The sequence below is a fragment of the Oncorhynchus nerka genome, linkage group LG22 (genome assembly GCF_034236695.1).
Source record: "Oncorhynchus nerka isolate Pitt River linkage group LG22, Oner_Uvic_2.0, whole genome shotgun sequence".
NCBI classification, from domain to species: domain Eukaryota; kingdom Metazoa; phylum Chordata; class Actinopteri; order Salmoniformes; family Salmonidae; genus Oncorhynchus; species Oncorhynchus nerka.
The window spans coordinates 56,098,455-56,112,698 of record NC_088417.1 but is presented as its reverse complement, the minus strand read 5'-3'; the positions used below and the strand labels follow the sequence as shown (position 1 = coordinate 56,112,698).

The following is a 14,244-nucleotide window of genomic DNA, read 5'->3' as shown; positions in this document are numbered from 1 at the left end:
ATTCTTAGAAATAGTTAACTCACTACACCCAGATGTCATGAAATGTTCACATTTTGGTTGCAGACTCAATTTAATAAGATGTAAATATATAAATTAATAAAACACTTTGGTTTAAAAAGAAATACATCTTAAGACATGCATTTCAAGACATTAATGATCTTATTTATCTATGTATTGTATGACAACAAAGTTAGTGTCAAAATTCACTTTGCTCTTTGCAGCTTAGATGAGAATGCTGGTTCTGGTAATCTGTCATGTGTGTGACACACACATACACACAGAGTGACACGCACATGCACGCACACCACAGAAAGGGGCCATGTTGTGTGGCTGTCCACTCTAATCCCCTTTAACAACAGAATGGTACAGTCCAGTAATCCTCTCTCTGTTGCCGTGGTAGCAGTGAGAGGGTTTTGGATGGTAGGTAACGTTAAGACTCCAGCCGACTCTCCTACCATACACTTTCCTAGCTGATCACCCGCCTCGCCCCTGCCTTGCCCCTGCTCTGGATAATTGGGGGCCGGGGATAGCCTTGACGTTGCCACAGATCACTGGAGAGGGGTAGGTTGTATTTGGTGGGGGTGTGTGTTGGTGTCTTTATGTCCCAGTAACTCTGTGTTTGTGGTTAACCTTGTAGTATACCCCCTAGGTACTGTAGGACTCTAAGCTAGACAGGACAGTTTCAGGAGAAATCGTCAGACATATCTAGCACTTTGCAGAATAATCATCCAAAGTGCAATATAGTTAAGGTTTAAGAAATCTAGATATTATATGTCTTTGAAACGGGCAAGTGAAAATGTCATCAGATTACCATAGCCCGCTGCCTGTAGTTTCAGCTTGGCTGCTCTGTTGGCATTACGTGTTCTCTATGTTATTATTGCACATGATGAGTCCCAACTAAGTGGATTTCTTCTGCAGATCTAATATCGCTGTTGCATTTCACAAAAAAATCCCACGGCCGAGGCCTACTTGTGGAGTTGCAGTGACGCCTTTCTCCAAAACCTGTTTTGGAACTGTCAGTCAGATATTTCAGATCCCAGATGTGGGAATTTAGGCAGCAGCCAGCAGCATATCGTTCCGTGAATTAGTGACCGCCAGGCCCGGATTGTGGACAAAGCAGCATTATGATAGCAGTATGGCATCGCTGATGATACTACGTAGCTGTATTAAAACAGAAAACCAAACCAGCAGCCAGGACAATCCAATCCATTTAAGGTGCTTTTAAAAAGAAGTGATCCAGTTACCTGTTTCAGTAGTCCTCCACAGGGATTACACCAATGTGCTTATTGCATCCAGGCCCAGGGCTGTGCTGACTGAATGGGATGTGACACTGCTGCTGTAAGCATGGACCTGGCCTAGAGTACCTTAACCTAGGGTGTAAATCTATGGTATGTTTCGTGTGTACAGTATGTCCATGTACAGTAGCATGGACCAGGCCTTCCATGCTCTACCTAATAGTTTGCGTAGGAATAAACATCTATTTTGTGTAAAGAAAGTGTACCCAAACATTCTTCAGCCCAGGTGCTCGACTGAGGGACTTGAAAATCAAGTAAAAACATTCCTTCAACGGGTGAATATCAAGGTAAATAAAGAAAAGGCACTGTTTCTGCATAGATCTGATGATTTATTTATGGGACATACAAACAGGACTGTCTGTAGTATATGTGTAGTATTATGCATAGTATATGCTTTATTAGTTACCAATGCTCTTCTGGCATCCTGGACCAGGGCTGACTGAATGGGTTCTTTTGACACTACTGCAGTAAGCATTGACCTGGCTTACTGTATGGATGGACTACACCTATAGGATGTGTATGGTGCTTTAGTCAGAATGGAGCTATAGTATGTGTAGGTTGAACAGTGTGTGCTTTAGTAAGCATGAACCTGCCCTACTGTCCCTCAGTATCCATTAAATAAACCTAGTGTAGTGGGCATGTGCTATTGAAAGCGTGAGCCATGCTTTAGGTCGATGCGCTTTAGTATGTTGTAGTCCAAGTATGAATCGGGTCTTGTGTGACGTTTTACAGGCTCTCCGTTTAGCCATGGACCGGGCCTTGTGTTGCATTGTCCATGTCGTATGTGTGTAGGCCTAGTGCACATCATGCTTTAGTAGATATGAACTAGGCTTTTTGTGCAGTTGTTTTATAGTTAATAACCTACAGGTTTGATAACCTCAGTCTATGCCTTGTGCTGTGTCAGGTAAAGTGGTGCATGTGTGGTCCAGAGATGGTTGCCAAGGCCAGGTGTTTGTTGTGTAATCATGCACCACTCCTGTGGCTTCATGTGGCTGGACACAGAGTTAGGCGGAATTGATGGTTCACCGCCTATTATTACAACTTCACAAGCCTCATCTAATTGGCTCTTATCGAGGCATGGACGTGATGTCAGAATAGACTGCAGACTAGTATCACAGGCTGTGAACTATGATTGAAGCTTGTGTTTTTTGGGGTAACAAAGCCTCAGGAGTGGACGTAACGGTCATGGTGTGGTCATAATGGAAAGACTTCCCACTTGCTTACCACCAAACAATGATCAAATACAACTGAGACGTACTGGGCGAGTTTTGTCTAGTGGTAGTGCTGCCGACTCCACGCTAACCGTCAGGTTCGCCACTGTCTGTCCTATGGATCTAGCTGATCTGTCGTCTCCTCTCTTTCCTTGCTGTGTAAATAAAGTACAAAATCCGGATAAAAACTAACAAATGAAACAATGTATTACACTAAAAACCAACAAAAATAACATTGCTTCTGCCACATACCCTGCAGAAGTACTTTTCTTAACCTGCCACTGTGGCAAGCCGTTACAGATGAGTAGATGCTAAGTAGTTACTGTAAGTGAAAAGAAGCCAGCCATACCCATAATTGACTAAAAAGTTACATTGCATAATGTTGCACAACGATTCCATGAACAATGTGCATGTTCTGACATTTTGAGTGATTGGTTTAGTGGAGTGGGTTGAGAGCTTCAAGTTCCTCCATGTCCACATTCACTAAGGACCTATCATGGCCCAAACACACCAACACAGTCGGGAAGAGGGCACAGCAACGCCTCTTCCCCCTCAGGAGGCTGAAAAGATTTGGCATGGGCCCTCAGATCCTCAAAAAGTTCTACAGCTGCACCATCATCTTGACTGGCTGCATCACCGCTTGGTATGGAAACTGCTCGGTAACCGCAAGGCGCTACAGAGGGTAGTGTGTACCGTCCGGTACATCACTGGGGCCGAACTCTCTGCCATCCAGGACCTCTATACCAGACAGCGTCAGAGGAAGGCCCTAAAAATGGTCAAAGACTCCAGCCACCTAAGTCCATAGACTGTTCCCTCTGCTACCGCATATGGCAAGCATTACTGGAGTGGCAAATCTGGGACCAAAAGGCTCATGAAAAGCTTTTAACCCCAAGCCATAAGATTGCTGAACCGTTAATCTAATGGCCACCCTGACAATTAACATTGTTTTTATAATTATAAAGGAGGTCAATGTCATTTTTTCCCCCACGGACTCTCTTGCACTGGCTCTATGCACACTCACTAGACTGTACCCACACACTCACACATACTACACTAACATACACACACTACGCTCACACTCACAAAAAACACACATGTATATTGACGCCACACACACACACACACACACACACTCGCAAATAGACCCAGTTTCACACACTTCACACACGATACTGTTCTGTTTGTTATCTATCCTGATTGCCTAGTCACTTTTACCCCTACCTATAGCTGAAGTTGGAAGTTTACATACACCTTAGCCAAATACATTTAAACTCAGTTTTTCATAATTCCTGACATTTAATCCTTGTAAGAATTCCCTGTCTTAGGTCAGTTTGGGATCACCACTTTATTTTAAGAATGTGAAATGTCAGAATAATAGTTGAGAGTGATTTATTTCCTTCATCACATTCCCAGTGGGTCAGAAGTTTACATACACTCAATTAGTATTTGGATTCAATATCAGCATGGGACTTGTCTGTTTACACACAGAAACAGCACTATACGGGTTAAAAACAGCAAGTCATAACACTGCCTGTTGGCTGACAAGTTACTACAGTTTAGTGACAAAATTGCATCCATGGGTGGACCTGGGAGGGCATAGGCCCACCCACTGGGGAGCCAGGGCCATCCAATCAGAATACTGGCTGGTCACAGACGATCCCGCAGGTGAAGAAGCCGGATGTGGAGGTCTTGGGCTGGCATGGTTACACGAGGTCTGCGGTCTATTCCACTCCTGAGGCCAGTTGGACGTACTGCCAAATTCTCTAAAACGACACTAGCCTAGGCTTATGGTAGAGAAAATAGCAATTCTCTGACAACAGCTCTGGTGAACATTCCTGCAGTCAGCATGCCAATTGAACGCTACCTCAAAACATCTTTGGCATTGGATTGTGTGATAAAACTGCACATTTTAGAGTGGTGTTTTTTGGGGTCCCAAATATAAGGTTTCTTGATATGGATTATCTTGGAAAAGGAAAAATGCTGACTAACAAGGATGTAAACAAATTTCTACATTTTTTTTATTTTTAGAAATATGCTTTTTGTGAATATGGAAAGTTTCTGGCATGTTCTATTTCAGCTAATGAAAGATGGGAGCAACACTTTACGTGTTGCGTTTATATTTTTGTTCTGTATATATCACATAGCTCACACTCAACACATTAGGCATTATGCAACATCGTCTCTCTCTGTGTCTTCCCCTCAAATACTATCTGACCTGCATGCCACACTGCCTGAACTCTGATAATCTGTGGCTCTGATCTCTGAACCTCAGCATTGTGGGCAAACACTCAAATTCCCTCCTTATACATGCCTATCTGAGATCAGGGGACCGACCGCTTTCACTCCCTCACTTCCCTCGAACAATGGACTGGGCTTAAGTGTAATGACAGTCGGACAGTATTCTATTCTACAGTTCTATTTTAGGTTCCACTCCTGATGTTTCATGAATATTTTTTTGTTGCTCATAGTAACCTTAATAATGATAATAGTAATAATAATATAGTTATTTTCCTTGGCTCGTGTTCTATATTGTAAGTGTGTGAGTGCTCATGTGTGCAAGTATATTATGTGGTCTCAAAATGGCTAGCAACACTGAGCGGTCTCTTCATAGAGCTATAAGCACTTGATATAAGTCACTTCAGAGAGTTTTCTCTTCACATGGCGCTGGCTGGTCCTTACTTTGATCCTGTTACTCGGTCATAGCCTTGTCTGCACTAGCCTAGTTCTACTGGATTAGATAAGTAGGTGTGGCTCTAAAATTAGAGACCTGATTCCTGACTCTTAACCCGCTGAAGCTAGGGTGACAAGGAGAAGACACTAATGTCATACAGATCCAGAGCCACTTCCCCACACTTAGTCCCCCCCCCCCCCAGCCACAGCTAACAACAGACTTTCAGCATGCCTATAGAGAAGGGCATTCTACTTGTATTGCACGGACACAAACAACTCTATGATTGGCTGAAAGAAATTGACAATAAGAAGATGGTGGGAGCTGTACTCTTAGATTTCAGTGCAGCCTTTGATATTATACACAATAATCTGTGTCATGGAAATTCTACACAGGGACACGCGAAGTAAATCTTAAGAGTCATTGTTTATTAATAGTTAACTGGAGACATTCCAACAAACTTGATGCACCATATTACACGTCTGTCTGGAGCTCTAACGGGCAGTCCCGTTAGATATCTTATATACTGCTTACAGACACGTTACCTACGCATGATTTAACTAATTCATCATTCATAATTAATTAATCATTAATGTTTGGTTCATGCAAAATATTAAAGTAAAAAATCAATCCAACACAAACTGGCATTAACTTCTTATGGCTGCAATCCCGTTAACGGGAGCGATATGACAACAGCCAGTCAAAGTGTAGGGCGCCATTTTCAAAACATCAAAAATCTCATAATTAACATTCCTCAAACATACATGTATCTCATACCATTTTAAAGCTATTCTTGTTGTTAATCCCACCACAGTGTCCGATTTTCAAATATGCTTTACAGCAAAAGCACCACAAACTAATATGTTAGGTCACCACATAGCCACAGAAAAACACAGCCATTTTTTTTCCAGCTAAAGAGAGGAGTTTCAAAACGCACAAATAGAGATAAAATTAATCACTAACCTTTTATGATCTTCATCAGATGACACTAATAGGCCTTCATGTTACACAATACATGTATGTTTTGTTTGATAAAGTTCATATTTATCAATAATGAGTTTACATTGGCGCGTTACATTCACTAGTTCCAAAAACATCCAGTGATTTTGCATAGCCACATCATTCAACAGAAATACTCATCATAAATTTAGATAATAATACAAGTTATACACATGGAATTATAGATATACCTCTCCTTAATGGAACCGCTGTGTCTGATTTTAAAAAACCTTTACGGAATAAGCCAGCCATGCAATAATCTGAGACGGCGCTCAGAAAATTTTGTCACAATAGCCGCTATGTTGACGTCAACATAAACAATAAATGACATGATAAATATTCCTTTACCTTTGATGATCTACATCAGAAAGCACTCCAGGAATCCCAGGTCCACAATAAATGTTTTGTTTTGTTCGAAAATGTCCGTTATTTATGTCCAAATACCTTCTTTTGTTAGCGTGTTTGGTATACATATCCAAACGCTCATTCTGGTCAGCGTGACATCAAAAACTTCAAAAAGTTATATTACAGGTCGAAGAAACATTCCAAACTAAGTACAGAATCAGTCATTAGGTTGTTTTTAACATATAGCTTCAACAAAGTTCCAACCGGAGTATTCCTTCTTGTCTTCATGAGCAATGGAACACAAGTGAATACCATGAGGAATAAGCATGATCAGAAAATGGCTGCTTGATAGACACCTGATGCATTCTGCTATCATTCACTCCCACAACACCATAGAAGTCTCATTACAATTTCTATTGATGGTTGACATCTAGTGGAACCCCTAGGCAGTGCAACATCATTAATATCTCAAGGGGATTTCATTGGGGACTCTGGTGTATACATACAAAGCTCAGATTTCTCACTTCCTGTTTTAATTTCTCCTCAGGGTTTTGCCTGCCATATAAGTTCTGTTATACTCACAGACATCATTCCAACCGTTTTAGAAACTTTAAAGTGTGTTCTATCCAATACTAATAATAATATGCATATATTAGCAACTGAGACTGAGGAGCAGGCCGTTTACTTTGGGCAACTTATTCATCCAAGCTACTCAATACTGCCCCCCAGCCATAATAAGTTAACAAACAGAAACAATACAACACAAAAACAGCATTCTTAATACCACAACTGACTAAACAAGTCCTACAGGCTCTAGTTTTGTCATATCTTGACTACTGTCCGGCAATATGGTCAGGTGCTGCAAAGAAAGACATTAAAAAAGCTACAGCTGGCTAACAACAGAACAGAACATATTGCCCTAAAAATGTTCCAAGACAGCTAATGTCAACAAAATGCATGTTGACCTTTCATGGCTCAAAGTAGAGTAGAGATGGTCTGCCTTCACTTCTCCTTTTTGTTAGAAATATGAATGTGTTACAAACTCCAAACTGTCTATTCAGTCAACTAACTTACAGCTCTGACATACATTCATATTTCACAAGGCATGCAACTAAAGGTCTCCTCATTGTCCCTAAAGCCAAAATGAATTCAAGGCAACGCATAGTAATATATAGAGCCATGATAGCATGGAACTCCTTGCCATCTCAAATCACTCAAGCAAGCAGCAAAAGTAGCTTTAAAAAAATTAATAAATCCTCACATCACAGCACAACGCGTCTAACCTAAATAGCGATAGTATCTCCCTCTCGAGCACATCTGGTGTTTGGGTTCAAGTTAAAGATAAGATGTGCCCTTGGCAACAGGATATCAGGGCTTTTGATCAGAGAAAGCAATTGTAAGCAAAGCCTCAGTAGAGTAAGAACATACTGCTCCTGATGATATGATAGTCTGGTCAGCTTACTGATGTTCGTTTTATTGATGTGTATAAAAGTCTATTCTTATTTTTTTGTGTGACTGGTGGAGGCTGCTGGGTGTGTGGTGAGGAGAATGGGAAATGGAAATGGGAAACAACTCCATAAGAGAACTGTAGGAAACTCGATATCAAGGGGACCTCATTCATTTTATGAATTTGTCCAAAGGCTACGCACTATACCTCAGTTAACACGGCAAATGTTTGGTTAAGTTCATATCTATGCACTAGACAGGGCAAAGGACGTAAGTGAAGCCCTTCTGACTTTAAGTGTATTGAACGGAGTGGAGTGATGGAGCTCTAAAAAGTCCACGTATGAAGCTGAACGATTAAATTGATACTCTTATCTGTAGCTCATGGCTATGAGCAGGGGGTGATAGACTTCATAGAAGCCCCAATCTGATGATGAATCTGTTCAATTTATTGAACGGAGTGGAGTGATGGAGCTCTAAAAAGTCTACATATGTAAAGTGAAGGTTTCAATTGAAACTTTAGATATAAGAAACTCCAACACAGTTGCTGAGGTGATTAAAGTGAAGCCTTAGCGAGGAGAACACTCCATCTGTAGTTCATTTATGAGTTGAATGGCATGGTTGCTAGGGTGACATCTGTGGTTGAAGCCTTAGCTGGAGGAATTATTGTGTTTCCATTGTAATTTTCATTGCACTTGTATTCAGTAGCATCTATGAATTATTATTATTATTATGAATAGTATTGACGTCAAACGGGAGAACCAAGGACACGGGCAGTTCCTAATGTTGTGAGATTCTCGTTAGTGTTTACAGAACAACGGGTTCTGAGAGATTAGGATCAGGACTTGCAATTGTAACAGTAAGCAACTGTAACAAAATGGATGACTTCAGTGTAGCTGTTATTATGAGTACATGTTGCATGGACTGCTAAGGCATAAAAATATAAAAGTGTGTATTCTTATTTTAAATGTATGTAGTTCTGTACCTGTCTTCATTGTATGTATTGTAATTTGTTTTGCTACATATAATTTATGTCGTTTTGTACCTGTCTATTCGTGTTTTGTATTATGTCATTTTATGTAGTTCTGTCCTTCAGCTGTAATTGTCTATTTCATGGTATGTATTATGTCATGTGTTCTATTTTTTGTGGAACCCAGGAAGAGTACCTGCAGCTTTGGCTGTAGCTAACATGGATCCTAATAGAATACTAATACATCAGCGCCTGTATTTATAAAGAGTCTCAGATTAGGAGTGCTGATACAGCGTCAGTTTTCCCTTCTCATAATGAATATGAGGGGATGCCCGATACTCGATCAGCACTCCTACTCTGCTTAGTTGATACGGGTTCAGAAGTACTCTCTTTCTCCTAACTCTAAGAATCACCTAACTCTGCTTAGTTGATATGGGTTCAGAGGTACTCTCTTTCTCCTAACTCTAAGAATCACCTAACTCTGCTTAGTTGATATGGGTTCAGAGGTACTCTCTTTCTCCTAACTCTAAGAATCACCTAACTCTGCTTACTTGATATGGGTTCAGAGGTACTCTCTTTCTCCTAACTCTAAGAATCGCCTAACTCTGAGCAGTGTATTATAATCGTAAAGGAATGTCCATTAAAGGAGAGGAGGGACTCTCCTTTCTAAAGAATCATTTTAAGAGTTACATCCAGTCTGCTAGTATTGGTATGTGAGTCACGGTTCAGGCTGGAGGGATTCCCTGTGGATTAGATGACTGTGTAGAGGAGTCCGAGGAGTCAGGCCACTGGGAAGGAAGAAAGGCTGGAGGATAGCTGTATTATAATCCCTGTCTATCTGTCATTTGGTTGGTGCTGGGAGTCAGGTTTATATTACACAACCTTGAGGTTGATATGACATATTTGTGTTCTGCTATTATTCTGCTATGTTCTCTTTTAGTCACTTTGTTTGACACAGCTCTCTACACAGGGGGAATGATGCTCACATCTAATTCACTGAAACGCTTTTCAATCAAGCCATTAGCCAAAGAAAATTGTTTAGTCATGGTTTCCTTAGATTTGAATGATGGGCTTTGCACCTCTGTCGGTCTGGGTATAATTATGTCTTGTCTGGCTTTAGCCTTAGAGCCAGTGTGAAACTTCTGATTACTGTGCTTCATTACCAGAACTGGGTTCAAATACATTTCAATATCTGGTATTTTAAATAATTTTTCTGTGTATATGAGTTTTTCAAATACTTTGCAAGTGTATTTCCAAATACATTCATATATCATTTTAAATCAAATTATTTGAATGTATGTGAAAGTAATTTAGATATTTGAACTCCAGGTCTGTTCATTACGTTGACTTATGTAATACTCAAGGTGTCAAGGTTTGCCCTTGCCTTACTCAATTCTTTAGCTTCTTTAATCTGTATCAAGTGAGGTTTAATTATTATGTGCACGGATGCGCTTCACAATGTGCACGGATGCGCTTCACACTGCTACAACGTGGAAACTACGGAACCAAAACAACGGAGAGGTTTAGCCTCGCGCTTCAACGCTCTTAGTAGTTGCGAAAATTGTCCCGTTATGTGTTTACTTTGTGCATGCAACGTCATCTTGCAGAGTCTGCCTTTTAGGCATAATTGTGAACTTTCTGGTTTGTGCCCTTGGCAGGTTGCAGCAGAGACCCCGTGTGTGGCGTTAGATGAGGCTCCATCCAGGTGTGAGGAGACTCCCAGAGAGGAGGAGGAGTCAGGGTCGCGAGTGACCCAACCCTCACTGGGCCTCTGCCCCGCCCCCACCCCTAGCCTCTCCCACCAGGAGGAGCACACAGAGGAGCAGCGACTACAGTTGCTGGTGAGAACAAATACATCAATGCCACAAACGCACACACACTCACACACATATGATTGACCACCTCACCTCGTACAATATACAACCCTGTCATGGCTAGCTATACTGACACATACACACATGCACATACCTCTTGTTGGAGACTGGACTGATATTATGAGTGAGATATGATGTAAGGTTTGCTTGTAGTCTGGAGGATGGCTCACAGACAAGTAATCGTTAGAACAAATCAGGCCACAGGTCTTCGCTTTTTAATAATCAATATTGTCGTGCTGCAGCTGTTGCATCTAGTCAGTCAATTAGCCACTGAGTCCCCCCACACAGCACACATAACAGTCCTTGTGCAGTCATCATAATGCTTGGTTATTCTGTGTCTGGCGATGGATGTTGAAATAAGCCGATTTTTTTTTTCCATTATTTTTTTTCATTTCGCTACTGGGGGGTGGGGGGGCCTGCATGACTGTGCATGTAAGCTGCATTTAGAGTAATTAAAGAATGCTAAGCTTGTTAATACCTCGTTGTTACCATGTCAGAGGTCAATATGGAAATCAAGAGCTTATATTTTATTGTGCAGACAAAACAGATTGATCGTGATTTGTGCAGACACTTTTTTTGTCAAACGAAAAATGATATGTTAATATGCTTTGACATCTAATATACACGACAGGGTATCATAGACATGGTACTGTAGCCGGGCAGGCTCACAGAACAGTGTGCATGTGCATGATAGTCTTACTGTCTGACGCCAAATAGGCCTGTGTCACGTTTAGGAATAGGCAGCCAAAAAAGCTCCTATTTCTAACACCGTGTTCAGATTGCAATGGGGCGAATAGGGTCCGATATGGATGTTTCTGACGCTCGCAGGTCGTGTAGTCGCTGTAACGTGACATGCTCTGGCTTCCTTTTCAGGAACAGGAGCTGAGTAAGAAGAGAAAAGAATGTGAAAACCTTGAGCATGAAGTAAGGAAGAGACAGAAGAAATGTCTAGATTTGGTAAGAAATCCTCAGGGGCCATCCACTCGTGTGTTTGTTAACTACTGTACTCTCAGCGTGCTACTACCAGTGGACCAGGTGTTATGACCAGTGGTAGCTGAGAACATCCCACTGGAATGGAATGAATGGAACAGTATCAACCACATGAAACACAAGGTTCCAATAACTCCATTCCAGCCATTACATTACACCCATCCTGAAACGAAAGTGACACCAGCCTCCACTGATTTACAGCACTAATACGGCTGTACTACAGTATAATGACTATACTCTCTGTTGACTGGGACTGATGAGAAATCATGGCTTCGTCCCTGGCTGTTGAATCTGAGTCTTGTCTTCTTGTTGTCGTTTGTGCTCTGACAGGAGAGCCTGCTTGAGGATGAGCGGGGCAAAAATGAACAACTAGAGGAGGAGGCGGATCTCCTCAGGAGGAAGGCACAGCCGCCCGACCAGGTCAGTCTCCATTCTATTCTATTGAGGGCCTCTTAGGCTTACGGTTGTTTTAGATGACAGAATAAATCTCTACATTATGGTTCAAATTGGGAACCCTCAGCAGTCTTTTCTGTCGTGAACCTTCAGTAGACCGGAAGGGCTTCTGTTTCTATGTTGGAATGGGACAGTATTTGTTTTGTGTCTGTCCTTCTCCTGTTAGTCATGAGGAATGTCAGTACTCTCTCTATCCCCATCTCTCTCTCTCTCTCCCCATCCCTCTCTCTCAGGCCCGGGTTGAGAATGAGGAGCTGAGGGAAGACCTCTCTGAAGTGACCGCTCAACGTGATTCAGTTCTCGAGGAGAACCAGAGACTCCGTGCCAAACTGGAGAACCTAGAGCAGGTCCTAAAGGTACAGGCTCACCTCCAGTCTTCTGTTGCAACACTTCCAAGTTTCACTATTTCAGAACAAATGTGAAGAATCCGGAGATCCCTGGGGCCAGGTCCACTTTGACTACAAACATAGTAGTGTTAGCATTTATTATTAGTGTTGCCAGTATGCATTTACTAGTAGTGTTGCCAGTATGCATTTACTAGTAGTGTTGCCAGTATGCATTTACTAGTAGTGTTGCCAGTATGCATTTATTAGTAGTGTTGCCAGTATGCATTTATTAGTAGTGTTGCCAGTTTGCATTTACTAGTAGTGTTGCCAGTATGCATTTATTAGTAGTGTTGCCAGTATGCATTTACTAGTAGTGTTGCCAGTATGCATTTACTAGTAGTGTTGCCAGTATGCATTTACTAGTAGTGTTGCCAGTATGCATTTATTAGTAGTGTTGCCAGTATGCATTTATTAGTAGTGTTGCCAGTATGCATTTACTAGTAGTGTTGCCAGTATGCATTTACTAGTAGTGTTGCCAGTATTTATTAGCATTTAGTATGCATAGTAGTAGTGTTGCCAGTATGCATTTATTAGTAGTGTTGCCAGTATGCATTTATTAGTAGTGTTGCCAGTATGCATTTACTAGTAGTGTTGCCAGTATGCATTTACTAGTAGTGTTGCCCCAGTATGCATTTACTAGTAGTGTTGCCATTTACTAGTAGTGTTGCCAGTATGCATTTACTAGTAGTGTTGCCAGTATGCATTTACTAGTAGTGTTGCCAGTATGCATTTACTAGTAGTGTTGCCAGTATGCATTTACTAGTAACGTTGCCATTTGAATTTGTCTGGGAATTTGCCTCATGGAAGCCGAGAGTAGAGACTATAGAGTAATTATGTAAGTGTTGTTTGACTACATGAGATACGTGTCTCCTTTGATTGCTTGCAGCATATGCGAGAGGTCGCCGAGCGAAGGCAGCAGCTGGAACTAGAACATGAGCAGGCACTGGCTATCCTCAAGTTTAAACAGGATGAGATCAAACGGCTACAGCGGGTGAGCAGCACCGTACATGGCCTCTGGTCCTCTGTAGCTCAGTTGGTAGAGCATGGTGCTTATAATGCCAGGACAGTGGGTTCAATTCCCAGGACCTATACGTAAAATGTATGCTTATATAAATGGCATATACAGAACATCTTGGCCATGTTCTGTTATAATCTCCACACGGCACAGCCAGAAGAGGACTGGCCACCCCACATAGCCTGGTTCCTCTCTAGGTTTCTTCCTAGGTTTTGGCCTTTCTAGGGAGTTTTTCCTAGCCACCGTGCTTCTACACCTGCATTGCTTGCTGTTTGGGGTTTTAGGCTGGGTTTCTGTACAGCACTTTGAGATATCAGCTGATGTACGAAGGGCTATATAAATAAATTTGATTCGATTTGCATTCGGAAAGTAATCAGTCCCCTTTTCCACATTTTGTTACGTTACAGCCTTATTATCAAATGGATTATATTGTTTGTTTTTTTCTCATCATTTTACACACAATACCCCATAATGACAAAGCAAAAAATGTTTTTTAGAATTTTTTACAAATGTATTACAACCATTTTTTAAAAACCTTATGTACATACGTATTCAGACCCTTTGCAATTAGTCTTGAAATTGAGCTCAGGTGAAT

The 14,244-nt window shown here is 41.4% G+C and overlaps 1 protein-coding gene across 1 annotated transcript in view; it reads left to right on the top strand.

Annotated features, from left to right (window-relative positions):
* The window catches only part of LOC115105391 (peripheral-type benzodiazepine receptor-associated protein 1-like), a 175,007-nt gene that overhangs the window by 108,570 nt on the left and 52,193 nt on the right, over positions 1–14,244 (top strand). Inside the window, 5 exon segments of the mRNA XM_029627372.2 lie at positions 10,590–10,772; positions 11,679–11,762; positions 12,126–12,215; positions 12,482–12,604; positions 13,521–13,625. Coding sequence (XP_029483232.2) covers positions 10,590–10,772; positions 11,679–11,762; positions 12,126–12,215; positions 12,482–12,604; positions 13,521–13,625 — 585 coding nt within the window.